Here is a 16970-nt window from a genome sequence, read left to right as displayed (position 1 = left end):
TTTCTGATGCCATTATTTGAGCTGTGTCTATTAGCTGGAATTCTACTGTAAGGAAGACTTTCCTTCTGCCCACATTTATTTATATCCGTGTGAATGCTTGCATTTTCATTTATCCACTGGATTAGACTCCATTCCTTTCATTTCTGCTCATGGCCCCATCGGTCTGTGAATGCTCCCTCTCTCGCGCTCTGGCCTTGGGTCCCAGCTCCTCTGGCACTCCCTGCCCAGATCTGACCGATTTTCACCAAGCAGGTGTCTGTCAACTACAGTCTCTGCATCCCCCTAGCTTTCTCGCTCTCATTTTTTATCCCACTGTGTATCCTGGAGCACCTGGTTATTTTTCACTCAATATCTGGTTGTTCTGGGCAGAGGGCCAGATACTGTGTGCAAAATCTTTCCGAACTGGCAGCTAGGATGATGTTTTCCTCTCCAGAGCATATGCATTTGACCCTGGCTGTGGCTGGGGCACTAGGAATCTCCAGCACTTTCATCTAATGTCAGGACCTGCAAGATTCGGGGCTGGGCTGCAGGTTCTTGGTGGGCTGTGTATTTCGGGCTCCCACCTCCTCCGAGGGTGGGGTAGGATCCCACAAGGCAGTTCAGGGCAAATCTCCTGCTGAGAGTAGCTACGAACACTGGGAACCGTATACATTTTTTAAATCTGACTGAAGCCTCTGGAATGCTAGTGGAGCAGGAAGGATGGCAATTCCAGTTAGGGAGAAGGTTCGGAACCCAGCGAGGCGAGCCAGAAAGTGTGGCCGACTCTTGGGCTCCAGGGGGCCACGTGAGGACTGCCTGGGAGGAAGGTTGTGTTGGGAAGCCACCAGGGGGCCTGGTTTTCAGCTTGTCTTTGCTGTGTTCTGACTGAGCCCCCCAACATGTGCACCCCCCAGCTCCTCACCTGGCCACCCGCCCTACTGGCACACACATAGGTGGGGTCCTGTGTATCTCCCCAGCTCAGCCTGCCCGCTCACAGCATGTCTGCTCCCCAGGAGTCCTCGGCACGCATCTCCAGCCATCTTGGTCTCAGAGAGCCCAGTCAGGTCGGAGGGTGGCACTCCGTACACAGACCTGCTGGCTGTCAGCTTTCTGTCGTCCAGAGAGTGTCCCGAGGATGGGTACGTTAGTCAGAACCCTGCAGTCAGCAAGACACGAAAACACCCCCTCCAAGCCACATAGGCAGAAGGGGGCTTGCCACAGACGGCATGTGGGGGGTCTGGGGATACCTGACAAGCCCATGGCCTGTCCCTTCCTGAGCACTGGCCTCATGCTCACAGAGCAGCTCCTGTCCGAGCCTAGAGCCTACTCCTGACCTCAGTGACCGCCCATCATGGCACCCCCTTCCCCACTCCCCCACCCCCGTCCAGGGAAGGGGCTCAGGCACCAGAAGGGTAGGGAATGGTCACTGGGAAGACAGAATCCATGGATGCCATCTCCACTGGCTTCCAGAAAGGGAAACCGAGGGGTGGGGCTTGGACTCTGGCATGTGCTGTCCTGCACCCCAGTAAAGGAGGCACACACGGCCTTCATCACCTCTGGGCCAAGGGGGAGCGGGCACGCAAGACGCAAGAGGGGTGAATGCAGCACACAGCCAAGGAGCTCAGTGCACAGCCGGCCCACAGCGGCCGGAGCCTCTGACTAGGACGCTGCACTGACCGGCTGCCTCCATGGCCAAGTGTCAGAGGCTGCTTCTTGGACGTGTCACCATCAGCATCAGGGCAGGGCCACCTCCCCGCCGACTCCAGGGACATTGAGTGCCCCTTCCTGTCTGATCCTCCCAGGAAGGAGGGTGGAAAGGAGCTCAGGAAACAAGCGCTCGTTGGAAGGAGACTCAGGCCGAAGGTACCACTTAGCAGGTGGTCATCTGGTGCTGTCTGCAGGGACCCCTCCACGGCCGCGTCATGACAGGCGGCACCCAGCCTTACTCGCCAGCAGCACCCAGCCAGACTTTATGGATAAACAGAAGCTTGACAAAAACAAGTGGAAGTAATGTCAGTAGGAGCTCACAGCATGAGATCACAGCGTCACCAACCACACATTAGCCTAAGATACACAAGGTCACTTGATAGCTCTTTTGACGAGACAAGTACTAATTTATACTAGAACCATAGTGACGCCTCAGTGTTACTCATTTCATCCCCACAAAACCACCGAGGGGAAGGGGCATCCTGGCTGAGCTCAGACCCTGCGGCATTGTCATCACACTGCCCCCACCGCAGGCAAGACCAGCAGTGTGTCCCTAACCTCCTCCTGCCAGAAGCAGCTTCCAAGGACACCGCCCCGCCCCAGAGCCTCACAGAGACACGGCTGACAGCCCCTCGAGCCCACACCTGTCGCGGCCCTGAAGGCAAACAGCTGGGCCCTGCCCAAGCCTTTGGGAAGAGGATACCGCTGTACCCTCGGTCGTCAAAACCTAGATCCCGATATGAGGGCATGTGAACGGCTCTGTGAAAACAGCTTTGTCAAGTGTGACATAGGACCAACTGCACATAATGAAAGTATACGACGTGGTGAGCTCTGACGTGTGTCTACACCCAGGAAAGCACCACCCACACCAAGATGCTGATCGCATCCATCACCCCGAAGTTTCCTGTGGCCCCGTGTCATTCCTCTGTCCAGTCCCGCTCCACCTCCACAACTGTCACCAGAGGGTTAGTTTGTGTTGAGACTTCTGTATAAATGGCCCCGCACGGGGAGTCCGCGCTCCCTCTCGTCGGCGTCCTCCCCTTGGCATGAGGATTCTGAGATCCGTGCAGGCCACTGCCTGTACCAGCAGGTGTCCCTTCTGTGCTGGGCTGGCTTCTATGAGGCTTGTTTCTCCACACGCCTGGCTATGGCCACCTGGGGTGTCCCTAGAGTTGAAGGATGATTATCTCCCCCAGTGACAGCCCTTCACAGCTGGCGGGACTGCTACCCTCTCTGGTCCCCTCTCCACCCTCTCACTACCAACGGGAGAGAGGGGGAGTCTAGACACAAACTTGGGGGCAGGGCTCCCTGACCAGAGCTCTTTTCCGCAATCCTCAAGGAGCCACAACTGAGCGAGAAGGTCGTCACCCAAACCCCAGAGAGGACGGGGCTCTGTCCAGCATCCAGGTCCGTGTGTCCCTCACATGTGACCCTCAGAAGGAAGAGAGGAGGGGTCTGCTTCTCCACAAAGCAATGAGCTCCGAGGGCTCTACCTTCTCACAGGACCAAAGCTTCAGAACCACAGGGAACGACCTAGACAAAGGCCCCAGAACGGTCAGGACGAGCGCTGCCTCCGATCACATCAGCCTCTGTGCCAAACGCAGGCCCGACGCACAGAGAAAAGGCGCTTCTGGTTGCTTCTGAGCCGCAGAGATGTTGCCGACGTTCACACACACACAGACACACACACACACACACACACACACACACACACTATCACTTACAAGACAAAAACACCTTCGCATCCAAAGGTCGAAAAGTTTACACTAAAACGTGTGATAGAAATCAGGCCAATGTCAGCTATAAAAATCTCTTTTACGTCCTTCCTGCAAAATCAGGAATTTGTCCTTTATGCAAACAATCAGCCAAGGTTAATAAATAGCTCCCTCCATCAGGTCCCCCCGACGCCCCCTCTCATACATCCATCGTGAGCTCTAGGTGACAGACGTGGGGTCACCGCTGGGGACAGGAACAGGTGACGTCAGAGGCCGAACAGACAACTCCCACTCACCCAGGGACCACAGGGCACTCCCTGTCTCTTCGATAAGGCTCCGCGATAAGTTGGGACAGGAGATGAAAGGCTGAGGAAATGAGTCACCGCTGGCACCAGATGCGGGCTTCCTGCTCAGCCATCATGTCACCTGTGTCCTGAGGTCACCTTGTGGCTTCACACTCCTGCAGACGTTTTATTTATTTTTATTAGACGGCTGGAACACCCTGCCCACCACTGTGAATGAGCGCTCGATTGTGCAACACATCAAAGGCCCATTATGGTCAAGATCAAACAGTAAGGCAGGAGGAAGTGTGTTCCGGGGCACAGGCCCAGCACAGGCTGGCAGGATGGCCGCTGGGTGGCCACTCGCACTGACTCCCACCCCACCCCCTTCCCCCACCCCAGAGGCAGACAGCAGAGAATCTTGGCTCTAGAGCAGCCGTGGGGGCCACCACTTGCCAGCTACTGATCGTGGGCAAGCCACCATCCCCACCTGCAAAGTGGGATGACAACGGTCGCTTCTTCGTAAGGGCTCCGTGTCTTAAGGAATAGCACACACGAAGCGCTTGCCAGCATATGATACAGAGAGCTTTCAGCACACACTGGCAATCACGGGGTCCCTCGCATCGCGTGGGAGAGAAACTGGGTGGTAAAGGCTGCAGGTCGCAGCGAAATCCCACAATTCTAACTCGCTTTCTGTGAGAGCCAACACACATGCACGGAACAACAGACCTGAAGAACGCTGGAAATTATAAAGCACTATACAGAAGTCACTCATGGAACTCACTAGTGAGAGCTCCAACATGGGGAGTTAACAAAACTAGAAACCCCGTTTCTCTCTGCTCAGTAAACACTGTACATTGAAATCAGCTTTACCCTGCTCACTGCCAGCTTCTTAAATGTCAGCAGAAGTCTCTTCAGGGCCCGGACTTATGCAAACGTTTCCCATTGGATTTTTAGGTTCACATGCATCAAATAAAGAGGAACTTTATGTGGCAGTGTTTAAAAAGTGGGCACAGAAAATGTTTTAAAGAATATGCCATCATGATTGTTAATGAAGTGTTCTCGCTGCAGTGATGGGGGTCAGCCTGCACCCGGCACGGCCCCCGCCTGGAGACCCCAGGCCCTCACTCCAGCCTTGATACCTCAAATAAAAACTCTAACGAATTCACCAGTTCCAAAGAAGTGTCAATCATACTTCACCAACTCCAATAGTCGCAGTTGCAATATCCATTTAGAAGTGGCACCTCCCAACAAATTGCAGGTAATTTAGAGTACTTGACTGACATGCTACCTGCATCTATCCCCTTGAGGTCTTTCAGACCCGAGCTACAGAACTGCAGGAGACTCTGGGCTCGGGTCCTTGCTGATTTCAAAATGGCAGATGGCGGGTCAGACTCACAATCTTTCACAAGGGTCGGAATCAGTCAATGACCTGAAATGAGATGCAGAGGTTTATAGTTGCAAATCCAACATCCCACAAAACTCTGGTAAGGAGACCAGTTCTCCAGGTGGAGGCTGCAAGACCAAAACAGTGACTTTTGAATGGCTTATTAAAAATTAAGCAACAGACACTTAGGACTCTTGTCTACGTCAAAATTCTGTTCATAAAACATTATGATTTGTTCCCTTGACGTACTTCAGAAGTCACTAATTCCAAGCCTCAGGTCTGCCCTCTACTTCTCTAAACCAGCAGCGGCAGACCTGACACTCCGTCGCCGGAAGCTCGTGTCTAGTTTCCTTGCCTCTGAACTTCTGTGCAGAGTCAACGCGTGAGGGAGAAACAGAAACTCTTTGGGTATTTTGTTTCTGTAAGAGTTATTTGATTTTCCTGCTTATGAGTTTCCTTTCACAGTGTTTCAAAAGGATTTTCTTTTAAAGGAGTTTCACTTTATCCAAATGGACTTCAAAGGATCACCTTATGAGAAAGCGACACAGGACCTATCAAATGGTTTGACACGTACGCAGAATGCAGAGCAATAACTGGAACAGGGAAGAACCAGTGGCCTGAGCCGCTTTTACGTGCCAATCTTTTTGTTCACCATGGAAACGTTTTATCTTTAAAGCATCTGCAACACAGCTCCACATAGCAGCACCACAGAACTTTACATTCCAAATGGAATTTCAAAGCGAATAGAAGCAAGGTGCACGTCTGACATTCCTTCGTTCTGTTCTCTCCATCCTTGGGATCTCCAGCAAGGCGTTTCTGCCGTGGGCCTCACCCCAGGAGTCATCAGGCCCTGCCCGATACTGCTGTTTCCATGCTGCTGCAGGTTGCAGAGGCCGCCTCGATGGTGCAGGTGGGAAGGGCTCCAGCACAGGTGCACATATGGGGGGGGCTTTGTTTTCTGTTCCCCCAGAACAGTCAGTGACATGGGCTCAAAATGTCTAAATATTTAACCTGCTGAAGAGAGCTGGATGCTGAGCACAGCACCTCCATTCGGTGGCATGTGTATGTGTCCTGATACACACAGGACACGTGGAGCTGAAACTACCTGCCATGTGTTTGCTGGGTGATGTTATATCCACCACGGCCCTGAGTTCACTCCTCATTCAAGCCAGTTAGTTATGTTCACCCTCTTCCCCAGTGAATTTGGTCACGAATTCATCCAGTCACCTTTGTTACATGGGGAACGGGGCAAGAATACTTACGAGGACACACTGTAATGTTTTTATGTGACAGAAATGGCCATACCAGAAGCGATGTGTGACATAGAGCATTCTCATGATGGAGGATGATTTACGGCACACTTTAAAACACACCTTCTCTCAACCATAGCTCACACCCGACTGATGGCACTGAACAAGTTGAAACTTGTCACACACTGTTACTAAGGTTCGACGCGCTGTTTCCCATTTTGAAGATTCCTACCTTTCCCTTGGAGGGGACTTGGCAGCAGCATTCACCGTAATTTGTGATCACAACGGAAAGGCTCCGTGTCACACATCGCTTCTGGTACAGCAATTACTGCTCAATAAAAACATTATGGTGTGTCCTCATCCACCGTATTCACCGTTGGCACTGTGTGACTTCTGGCTCTTCCCCAAAGTCAAAATGACCATGAAAGGTAAAGGTTTTGAATCAATGCAGGACATCGAGGCAGCTACGACAGCGCAACTAAAGACACTCACAAAAGAGGACTTCCAGAACTGCTTCAGAAAGTGGCAAGAACGATGGGATAAGTACATTCGAAGCAAAGGCAAGTACTTTGAAGGGGATTAATGGCATAAATGGAAAATTTTAAGTAATAAATTTTTCATTTAAACAGTCACCATATTTTTTTGATCGTACCTCGTACACAGAACTGCAGAGAAATTAGTGAAAAGAGTGAACTGAAAAGAAATTAGTGAGCGGGTAGATAGGGCTGGAAAACACCCATACTGCAGCATAGTGAGGAAGAGAAGGACGCAAAGCATGAAAACGCTTAGAAAGGAAGAAAGGTCTAACATATGAGTAACTGCAATCCCAGAAGGAAAGGAGAGAGAGAGAGAGAGAGAGAACAGAACAGGTACAAGATGGGAAGAGCTACTAACTGAGAACTTGCCAAAATTCACAAAAATCAAGCCACAGATTCAAAAAGCACATCAAACCTCAAGCAAGATAAACACACATGATATAATACTTCAGTAGTTTTACTAAAGAAAAAGAGAAATCTTTACATTGGCATCAAAAAAACGACCAATTATCTTCGAATGTGAAGCAGTAAGACTGACAGTTGACTTCTCCACAGAAACAGTGGTGGCCAGAAGATAATGGAAGGACATCGGAAACACTGAAAGGAAACTGCCCACCTACAGTTCTGCACCCATCCGGAGCAGTCTTCACATGTTAAAGGAAAACAGAGACATTCCAGGCTGTCAAAAACTAAGAACTCATCACCAGCAAATCTACACCAACAGAAAGACCAAAAAGAGTTCCACCTGGAGAAGAAAAATGATCCCAAATGAGAGCTTAAGAAGCAGGAAGGAATAAAAAGAAACGGAATGGGTAAATACTGAGTAAATCTAAATGATTATTAAAGGTATAAAACTAATGATTGTATCTTGTGGGATTTAAAATGCACACATAAATAAAATCATCAATTAACTGCAAAAAGAGCAATGAGGCAGGTAATCAATGTAAATTTAACCCTAAGTGTTTGCATTGTCTGGTGAGTGATGAAAGAACCAACTTTACATTATACTTGAACTGGCCAAGGATACATGTTGCAATCTTTAGAGTAACCACTTAGTAGGACATAAGTAGTACATGCATGTGTAACAAGCTACTACAGAAGGGGAAATTTGAGTAATAAAAAATATTCTGTGGGGTGGCCGGTTAGCTCAGTTTAGAGCGTGGTGCTGGTAACACCAAGATTGCAGGTTCGATCCCCACATGGGTCACAGTGAGCTGCACCCTCCTTACAAAATAAAAAAATAAAAAAAAAATTATATTAATCCAAAAGAAAGCAGGAAAGGAGAGGTAAGAGGTGGAACAAACAGAACATAAATACTAAGAAATAGCTTTAGGGCCGGCCAGGTGGCTCAGGCGGTTGGAGCTCCATGCCCCTAACTCCTAAGGCTGCTGGTTCGATTCCCACATGGGCCAGTGGGCTCTCAACCACAACGTTGTCAGTTCAACTCCTCAAGTCCTGCAAAGGATGGTGGGCTCCACGCCCTGCAACTAAGATTGAACACGGCACCTTGAGCTCAGCTGCCGCTGAGCTCTCGGATGGCTCAGTTGGTTAGAGCGCATCCTCTCAACCACAAGGTTGCCAGTTTCGACTCTCGCAAGGGATGGTGGGCTGTGCCCCCTGCAACTAGCAACGGCAACTGGACCTGGAGCTGAGCTGCGCCCTCCACAACTAAGACTGAAAGGACAACTTGAAGCTGAACTGCACCCTCCACAACTAAGATTGAAAGGACAACAACTTGACGTGTAGAAAGTCCTGGAAGTACACACTGTTCCCCAATAAAGTCCTGTTCCCCATCCCCAATAAAACCTTTAAAAAAAAAAGTTTTAAATCCAAATATATTAGTAATTATGTTAAATATAAATCAGCCAAATATGCCAATTAAAAGTAGATTAATATGAATTTTTTAAAAAAATAACTATACATCTTGTAAGAAAAATAACTTAAATATAAGAATATAGAAAAGTTGAAAGTAAAAGATTGGAAAACAAGTAAATCACACAAATACTAATAAACAAAAGTTGGGGTAGCTATACCAATATTAAAGTAGACTTTAAAGCAAGAAAGCATTATTAGATATAAAGAGACATTTCGTAAGAATAAAAAGGTCAAAAAACAAGAAATACATACATATACATATGTGAATATATATGTGCATATAACCTGTAAAACACTCAAAATCTGTATGCATGTAAACTACGGATTCAAAACACATAAAGCAAAACCTGACAGAAAGAAAGCAAGAAACAGACATGCAGAATCACAATGGGAGATTTCACCAATACATTCAGCCTCAACATTCAGCAGCAGTGGCTCGATGGAAATAGCCCGTCGCTTGCTTCTGTACACTGAGTAAGAGGAATCCCAATCTCTTACTTAAGTCTGATTTTTTTTTAATCACCTACTTCTTTATCAAAAGTGGGAAGCCAACACAGAGGTGGCTACTGGCATGACTATAAACCAGGACGTACACAGACAGGACCCGAGAGGATGACGTGACACTGCGGCTCAAGGGCACAAAGCCACCCAAGTCCAAGTCTACCAGTCTCGCAAGTACTTTCTAAGAGCCAGAGTCACTCCAGTTCAGCGTGTGTACCAAGAACAGCCCGGCAAGGCACTATCTTAAGCCAAGGGATATGTGCGGCCTCTTTGAAGGCACTGAAGCAATATGGAGGCCAGCCCCCGTCCCAAGAAGGGAATGAAGAGATTTACTGAGTTGTTTCCTCAAATCCTTTCTGGAATTACAGGCTCCGAGAAGACCCTGAGTGGCTCACAAAACCGTGCATTCGTACTGACGTGACAAAGGGGAAAAAGAAAGCAACGCTGATTTTCTCCTACACACAAGGATGCAGCTCCCAGCTGGTCATGGATTGAAAAAAGAAGTATGAGTCGGCCTTTCTTTCCTCACTGAACTGCCACCATGCAGCCAAATGCCGTATTTCCAATAACTGCAGGGTAAACTGCTATAAACGAAGTCAGGGTTCTAGGAAAGAGGAACTGAGCCTGTGAGTATGAATCCGATTCAAATCTCTGCGACGCTGAGTGGCGCACAGACCTGACAATAGGCTGGGCACCAGGCAGCTGACCTACGGGCATGGCTCAGCTCCAAGCACCGCACAGGAATGCACGCATGCGCTGGCCGGCCGAGCACAGCGACCCCACGCTCCCCTGAAACAGCTGCTACACGCCGGCGCCCTGAGCAGCATGGCCCATGCGAAGGGCCTTGGTCAACATTTGCTGGTCTGCTCTCTGCCAGCGCTTTCCTTTCATAACCCCACAGACACAAAGGCCCAGGCGAAGAGGCCTCTCTATTCCAGAATGTCTCAATCTGATGGCTAGCTGCAGATAATTTCCTGGCCTGTGTTGAAACCTGTCAGAGACCATGGAGTTTTATGTGACTAAAGCCGAGAAAAAGTATTTTTCGACTCTCCTGTAACTAGTTTTAAACATTTTAATGGCCAGTCCTACCCCCTGACAGGAATAAAAGATGCCCGTGGCCTGCTGCTGCCGCTGTGACAGAAGCCACCACGGGCACGTTGGTGCTACTGGAGGAGCCTGAGGCTGACTCCAGGGGTGATGGGCAGGACGGTGGGATGAGACTTGCATTGAACAGACCAAACCGTCTTGGTGCTGTGGGGAGAAGAGTCCGAGGCAGAGACCCAGCCAGAAGGTTCTGCGGTCTAGGAGGAGACGATGGGAGCCAGCGCGCACAGTGAGAGCAGAGGGATTCAACACACGTGGGCAGGGGAGCCGGGACCTGCTGCTGCACTGGACGTGGGGTCAGCAGAGCAGGGATCCGGGGGTTTGGGCTGATCTGGGAGACGGTGGTGCCGCTTCTGGACGGAAGAATGACAACACCTAGCAAACCACTACATTCAGCTGAAGAAGAGGATGAAGACGAAGAAGAACCACAGCGAGAGCCGAAACGTAATGAGCACGTGCTGTGCGCAGGCACCACCTGCTCTAAGCACCGCCCCCCCAGGTGGTGGTACCTCATGGAACCTCCACGACAACCTCATTTGGCCCGTTTGGCCCCTTCATCCTCCCCCCTTTACAGATAAGTGCAGAAAGGTATAGCAGCGTCCCCAAAGTCACACACCCCAAAGGCTTACGGCACAAGGCAGCGCCAAGTGGAAAAATCAAGCGAGGGTCATCAGGTTCAACTGCCAAGCTTAATGTTCTCCCCACCCAGCCAGCAAGGGGAGTGAGAAAGTTCCTGAAGTCTTGTCTCGAGCACCCCCAGTGGCATACTAAGCCTTGTCGGGAACTGTCACCTTCTTTGGAAGTCAGTTAAAAGAGTTCATCTAGTGGGACAAGTCACCCATCTGGAAGGTGACAAGGGAACAGCGGCAGCGCCATGCTCTCTCCCTAAGCTTCGTGTCCCCATCTAGAGTAGCTACAAGCACAGCAGTAGAAGGGGTGCGGGAGGCTGTGGGGAGAACCAGACTTGAACACGGAGCTACCTTCCAGCACAAATGGCCTAAAAATCGAAGGTGCTAGAGGGCAATCAAACAGGCTCACTATTAACAAGACAGGTGTGTCCAGAGACACCCACAGTCCCAGCCTGGGCACGCGCCACCCTGTTGACGTGGAGCCCCCTGCAGCCGACGCCCTTCCCCAAAGCCACCCCCTGGCCCCCCTCCACCCAAACGCCCATCAGAAACCCCAAATCCATCTTACTTTTCAGCCTTCCGTATGAAACTGTACACATTCTTTTTACATTTCTTCTCTTGACCTTTGAAGCCGTTACCAGAAACACAGTCAATACACCAACAAACAGGACAGTTCCTCCAACTCTGAGGGGACCCTGGAAAGCAAGGGCTGCTCACCCACCCTTTCAAGGACCCCCAAGTCGCCGAGCTGCTCCTGCTGTGAACGGCCTCCACGGTCCACTCTCTGGCCACAGCCATGACACCAGCCCTGAGCAGGAGCGCCTCCCTGGGCTGGCCCACCAGGAAGACGCGAGAACATATCCTCCGAGACCCTGTCCTTGGGGAACTTCTCAGCCAATGAGGGCCGTGAGGGCCGTAAGCAGATATGGAAATCCTTTGCTGATGTCAGACGTCAACTCCCGAAATGCGGGCGGCTGAAGGGCTGAGGGAGCCGGACTGGCTTCCAGCCTGACCAAGCCCAGCCCTCGAATGAGCAGGCCCTGGAAGCGCCCGCAGGCCAATCTTTTGAGGAGTAAAACCTGAACCTGCCAACGAATGTCTTCCAGCCCCCGGGCCCTAAGGCCAAATCATTAAGTAAGTAAATAGCCAGAACACCTGCATCGACATCAGAGGACCTCTTGCCAATTCACACCCATTAAAATGGTGGGTGTGAACCAACCAGTTATGTTCAAAGTTCCACTGCTCATGCGCAGGAACAACTAGAAAGTCTTCCGCACACAGAACGGAGAGCAGTAAGGGAACTCCGTCATCCCTTGGCCCAGGGGCTCAATATGACCGCAGGTGAGTAGGATACATGCAGAAAAAGGTCAGGGGCAGGCGCCACTGTTTCCTCAATTTTGACAGAGACCTAAAAATAGACTCAGTTACCTTTTCTGAAGTGGGCTGTATGAACCACAGCCATGCGCACACAGAAAGCCAATGAGGACCCCAGTCGGCCTCTGTCAGGGAGCCTGGAGCACCCACGGCTGGTACAGGGAGAATGAACACCACCAGCCAGCACAATCGGAGCGGCCCCGCGGTCTAGAGCCCATGGCGCCGGGAGCTGTAGGTGCAGGACGCCCTCAGGTATGGCCTAGACAGGGCCCTCCTGACACACCTTCCACGCAGACTCCACACTTAGAGAGGCACCTGCCGTCCACAGGGGAAACGCATCCCCTACCGACAGGACTGACGTGCCACCTCCTCTTTGTAGCAGGTGCTCGCGTGCTGCCTCGTCCGCACCCAGCCTGTTTTTCCCTTTTCCGTTAACCCCGATCTCCCTCTGGAAGACCACTGTCCCCCGCTGGGGAGCAGCGATGCTATCTGGGTAGGGCACCCCCTTCCTTCCATGGTGACCTACTTGGTGTAAGCCCAGGAGAACAGTCTCAGGCCCATGTACAATGATTACGCTGGGAGGGCAGCACCTCGTACCGAGCCCCTCAGAGCAAACCGCAGGACCCTCCTTCAGTGCTGGGGGGAGCGTTTGTTTACAAAACAAGGGAGCCCAGAGCCAAGGTAGTTGGGCAGCTGCCGCCAACACAAGGGCACCAACCTGAGCGCAGAGCTGGCCACAGGAAGGCGGCGGCAAAAAGGCGTTAAGAAACGGGGCAGTTTCTTACAAAACTAAACATACGATCCAGCAGGTATTTACCGTGTATTTGGTATTTACCAAAAGGAGGCAAAAGCTTATATCCCCACAAAAACCAAAGGATGTTTACAGCAGCTTTAGTCATAACTGCCAAAACTTGGAAGCAACCAGGACGTCCTTCAGTAGGTGATGGGTAAATAAACTTGTGGTCTAGCCAGACAATGATTATTATTCAGCGCTAAAAAGAAATGAGCCATCGAGGCCTGAAAAGACATGGAGGAAACTAAAATGCACGTTCCTAAGTGAAAGATTCCAGTATGAAAAGGCTACATACTCTATGATTCCAACGATAGGATGGCCTGAAAGAGACAAAACTATGGAGACAAGAAAAAGATCAGTGGTTGCCAGGGCCTCAAGCGGAGGAAAGGATGAACAGACGGAGCACGGGATGTTTAGAGGGGTGACAACACTGTATGATACCATCACGGTGGGTACATGTCATTAAACGTTTGTCCAAACCCACAGAACGGACACCACCACGCCCGAACCCTCATGCAAACGACGGACTGTGGAGAAATTACATGTCGATGAAGGTTCATTAGTTGCAACAGATATATTGCTCTGGTGGGAGATGTGGCATTAAAAGGGGAGAAGCTGTGCACGTGGGGGGCCCAGGGGGGATAATGGGGAACCTCTGCACTTTCCTCTCAGTTCGGCCGGTAACGTCAAACTGCTCTAAAAAAATTAAGTCTTTAAAAGCAAAATGGCTGGAATCCAGATCAAACCACACCTGAAGTTGGCCCTGCCTCTCAACTGTTCATTTATCCGCGTCAGCCAATCCCATTTGCTGTTTAAGCCGGGTGGGCTGGATCCTGTGACTCCCAACCCAGTTTATCCTAAATGCACGCCCCGCAAGACAAGTGAAATGTGCTGCACTCCAACCCGTCAGGGCTCATGAACGATAACCCCAAGGAGATCCCCCACCCACAAAACTACCACAGGCAACCTCGAGTGGGAGTGTTGGGTCGAAGACAAGTGGCCTGAGCGCCACGGTCCCTCTGCCACCAGCAGCTCCGGGACAGGCAAGCTAAAACCAAAATGTGCCGCATTCCTTAGCAGGGGAACGCTATCAGACTGGCAAAGCCAACGTATTCTATTAATTTGATAGCAAGGGTTACGTATCACAAATAGAACAAACCCAAAAAAGAAAAGGCAGAGACGCTGTTCACGGCCCAAAAACTGAAAAGCCTACAGACGGGGGCTGGTTAGGACAGGGAGGGGCAGCTCTCAGGAATGTTTTACATGAGAAATCAGAATTGAGCTCAATTTTTTTCCTGAAGCCCAGGCCTCCAATTTAATCCCGTCTTAAAACGGTTCTAATCAAATATGAAAACTTTCAGGGGAGGTTTTAAAAACTGTCAGTTACTAGCCTTCCTTAACAGGATAATTTTATGACATATGCTGTTTGAAAAAGCTTGCTAAATCACTAGCACTTAGCTCAAGACAGTGAACAAAAAGGCACACAAAAATGACCTCCAACAGTGTATCTTGAATCACATCACTTAAATGAAAGGACATTTAAACCTTAGAAATGTTTAATCCTGTGTTTATTAGCAAGTAGCCAATTTCTCTGCCACAGTAGGCTTGAAAGCGATCCGGGTTTTTAATAACCCTACGGGGCAGCCCCAGCACCTGGGGATGTATTTTCCGACCCGATCAAATGAGCGGGGGACACGAATCCCAGACTTTCCAAGTTTCCCAGGCAGGAGTCTCCAGGACTAACTTCAGAGAAATGAGTGGGAAACCCAAGTGCCCTGCTAACATCAGCAAGAGGCTCCAACCCACTGCCAAACAAATCTCCAGTCACCACAGAAGAGATTACCAAGAAAAGAGAATGAAGAAACCGGTTTCCAAAGCTGTCACAACTTCTTGATAGCACTTCACGCCTTTGAAGCTGCATTTGTGCCTACACGCAAAGGCTGCAATCCCAACTTCGAATGCCCCTGGGCAACTAGGAACTGACTACACAATAGCACTAACTCATTTTGTTGCCAGGGAGAAACGGTCCAATCCTAGAAATGCAACCACAGCCACAGAAATCCTCCCAGTGCTCGGACAACCTGCTGCATAAGCTGCCTCACCACCACCGCTCAACCTCTAGGAAGAACCTTCGATCATTACAAAAAGCCATGATCCAGAATCCTCTAGGTATAGATGCATTTAAATGTCCACACCTCCCTTTATGAAGCCAAAAGAATTAGGTCTACCAGGTACATCCACCTTCTACGCAAGGACCCAAATTTCACTGCTAAAGAGTCGAGTGTAAATGTCATGACTTCTAAGGAGTCCAATGTACCCGATGACTTACTAAGCCATATATTTTCGTCTGTTCTTGGTGAACGTATCCTCAACACACAAATATCAAAAACATCTAATGACCAGTGTGAAGGTATCATGAGAACTAACCCCACACCTCACCCACGGCAGCAGGGGAGACCCACTTGGGGCTGAGACCACTCCTTACCCACACCTCTCCTTGCTAGTTCTCCAGCTCTCAGAGGTGAGCACAGAAACAGCCGCCTCGTGTCTGACTCACCTGAATTCTCTGCCTTCGCTGTACCGTCTACTTGAGGAGGCCCGCGGGGCGGCCGTCTCCAGGAGCAGCTTCTGCGTGAGCCTGCCGGGGGGAGCAGGGTCTCTGCCATCGTCTTCGTCTACGTCTTGGTCACATTTCCATTCCTCGTCTTCGTTCAGAGTGGGCAGGTAGCCAGAGATGCCCTTCCCGGTCCCCGAGCCGGAGCTCTGGTCGCTACAGAGCTTCGGGCTCTCCGAGCCTGTCCGCGTGTATTCCAAATAAATATCGGACTTGAGGAACGAGGGGTAAGTATTCTCCTCCATGGTGGACTGGATTTCCGTCTGGGCCTGGTCAAACATCGCAGGGTCGATGAGCTGCTTCATGATGCAGTCCTTTATGAAACTCTTGGTGGCTGGCTTGGTTTGCCTGGACACGATGCCGTTGTGATCGAGGATGTACTTCCGGTAAATAGCCTTGGCCAGCTTCAGCCTCTTCTCCTCGTTGGAGTCACAGGGCTCCAGTTTCCGGAAGCCGCTGCAGGCAAACCAGAAGTCCAGCAGGTCCGCACAATCCTCCTGCTTCAGGAAAGTCCTAAACAGGTTTATGCCATCTTGATCGTCTAGCAAGGAGTGTAGTGACTCAGCCCACTTCAAGTACGGCGGGGTAGGGGAGGCGCTGCCCTCAGGCTCGTACCCCAGGTCCAGATCTGAGCGCCTTGGCGTGGCTGTGGAAGTCTCACCTTTAGTCCCAACACCTTTCCCGGAGCAGAAGCTGTGGCTGACGGGCCTGGGGTCTGTGGACACCAGTTCACCCTCCTCACCAGGCACTGGGGGTCTGGGGGCATCTTCGGTGAAACTTGTTCCGAGGTCCAAGGGGAAACCCTGCTCTTGAATATTCATTTTGAGACTGCGTCAATGAACAATGAGCGCTGCACCCTAATACATCAGTACTTATAGCTCCAAAGGGAATCAATCTGTCCTGTTGAAACCATTAAGAGGACAAGCATTAGGAAAGGTGGGTCCATGGAAACATGACCACAGAGGTTTTTCTCAAGACAAGACTTGCAATGATGCCCTCCCACTCAAACTCAACGCTAGCAATTCAGTTTAAATTTGCAATCTTTTATCACAGGCTTGTGCGGTATTAAAACAATTTCTGGAAACTTGTACAACTGCAGGAATGCCTCTGGTGCTAAGAAATGGATGCCCAGAACAGACAGTACCGCTCCCCTCAAGCGTCGTTCCACACAGACCAGCAGCCTGGGGACCTCCCATCTCGGCTACAGAGCTGAGTACCTAGTCCT

General features: G+C 50.4%; 1 protein-coding gene across 2 annotated transcripts in view; it reads right to left on the bottom strand.

Annotated features, from left to right (window-relative positions):
• Nucleotides 1–16970, bottom strand: part of AXIN1 (axin 1) — a 46107-nt gene that overhangs the window by 25446 nt on the left and 3691 nt on the right. For both annotated transcript variants that reach the window (XM_019756229.2, XM_019756230.2), the window contains exon 2: nt 15689–16645. In XM_019756229.2, the coding sequence (XP_019611788.2) occupies nt 15689–16566 (878 nt within the window). In that variant the 5' untranslated portion in view covers nt 16567–16645. The remainder of the gene's footprint in view (nt 1–15688; nt 16646–16970) is intronic.

Source organism: Rhinolophus sinicus, linkage group LG18 (genome assembly GCF_036562045.2).
Source record: "Rhinolophus sinicus isolate RSC01 linkage group LG18, ASM3656204v1, whole genome shotgun sequence".
Taxonomy (NCBI): Eukaryota; Metazoa; Chordata; class Mammalia; order Chiroptera; family Rhinolophidae; genus Rhinolophus; species Rhinolophus sinicus.
This window is presented reverse-complemented; position numbering and strand designations above follow the sequence as displayed.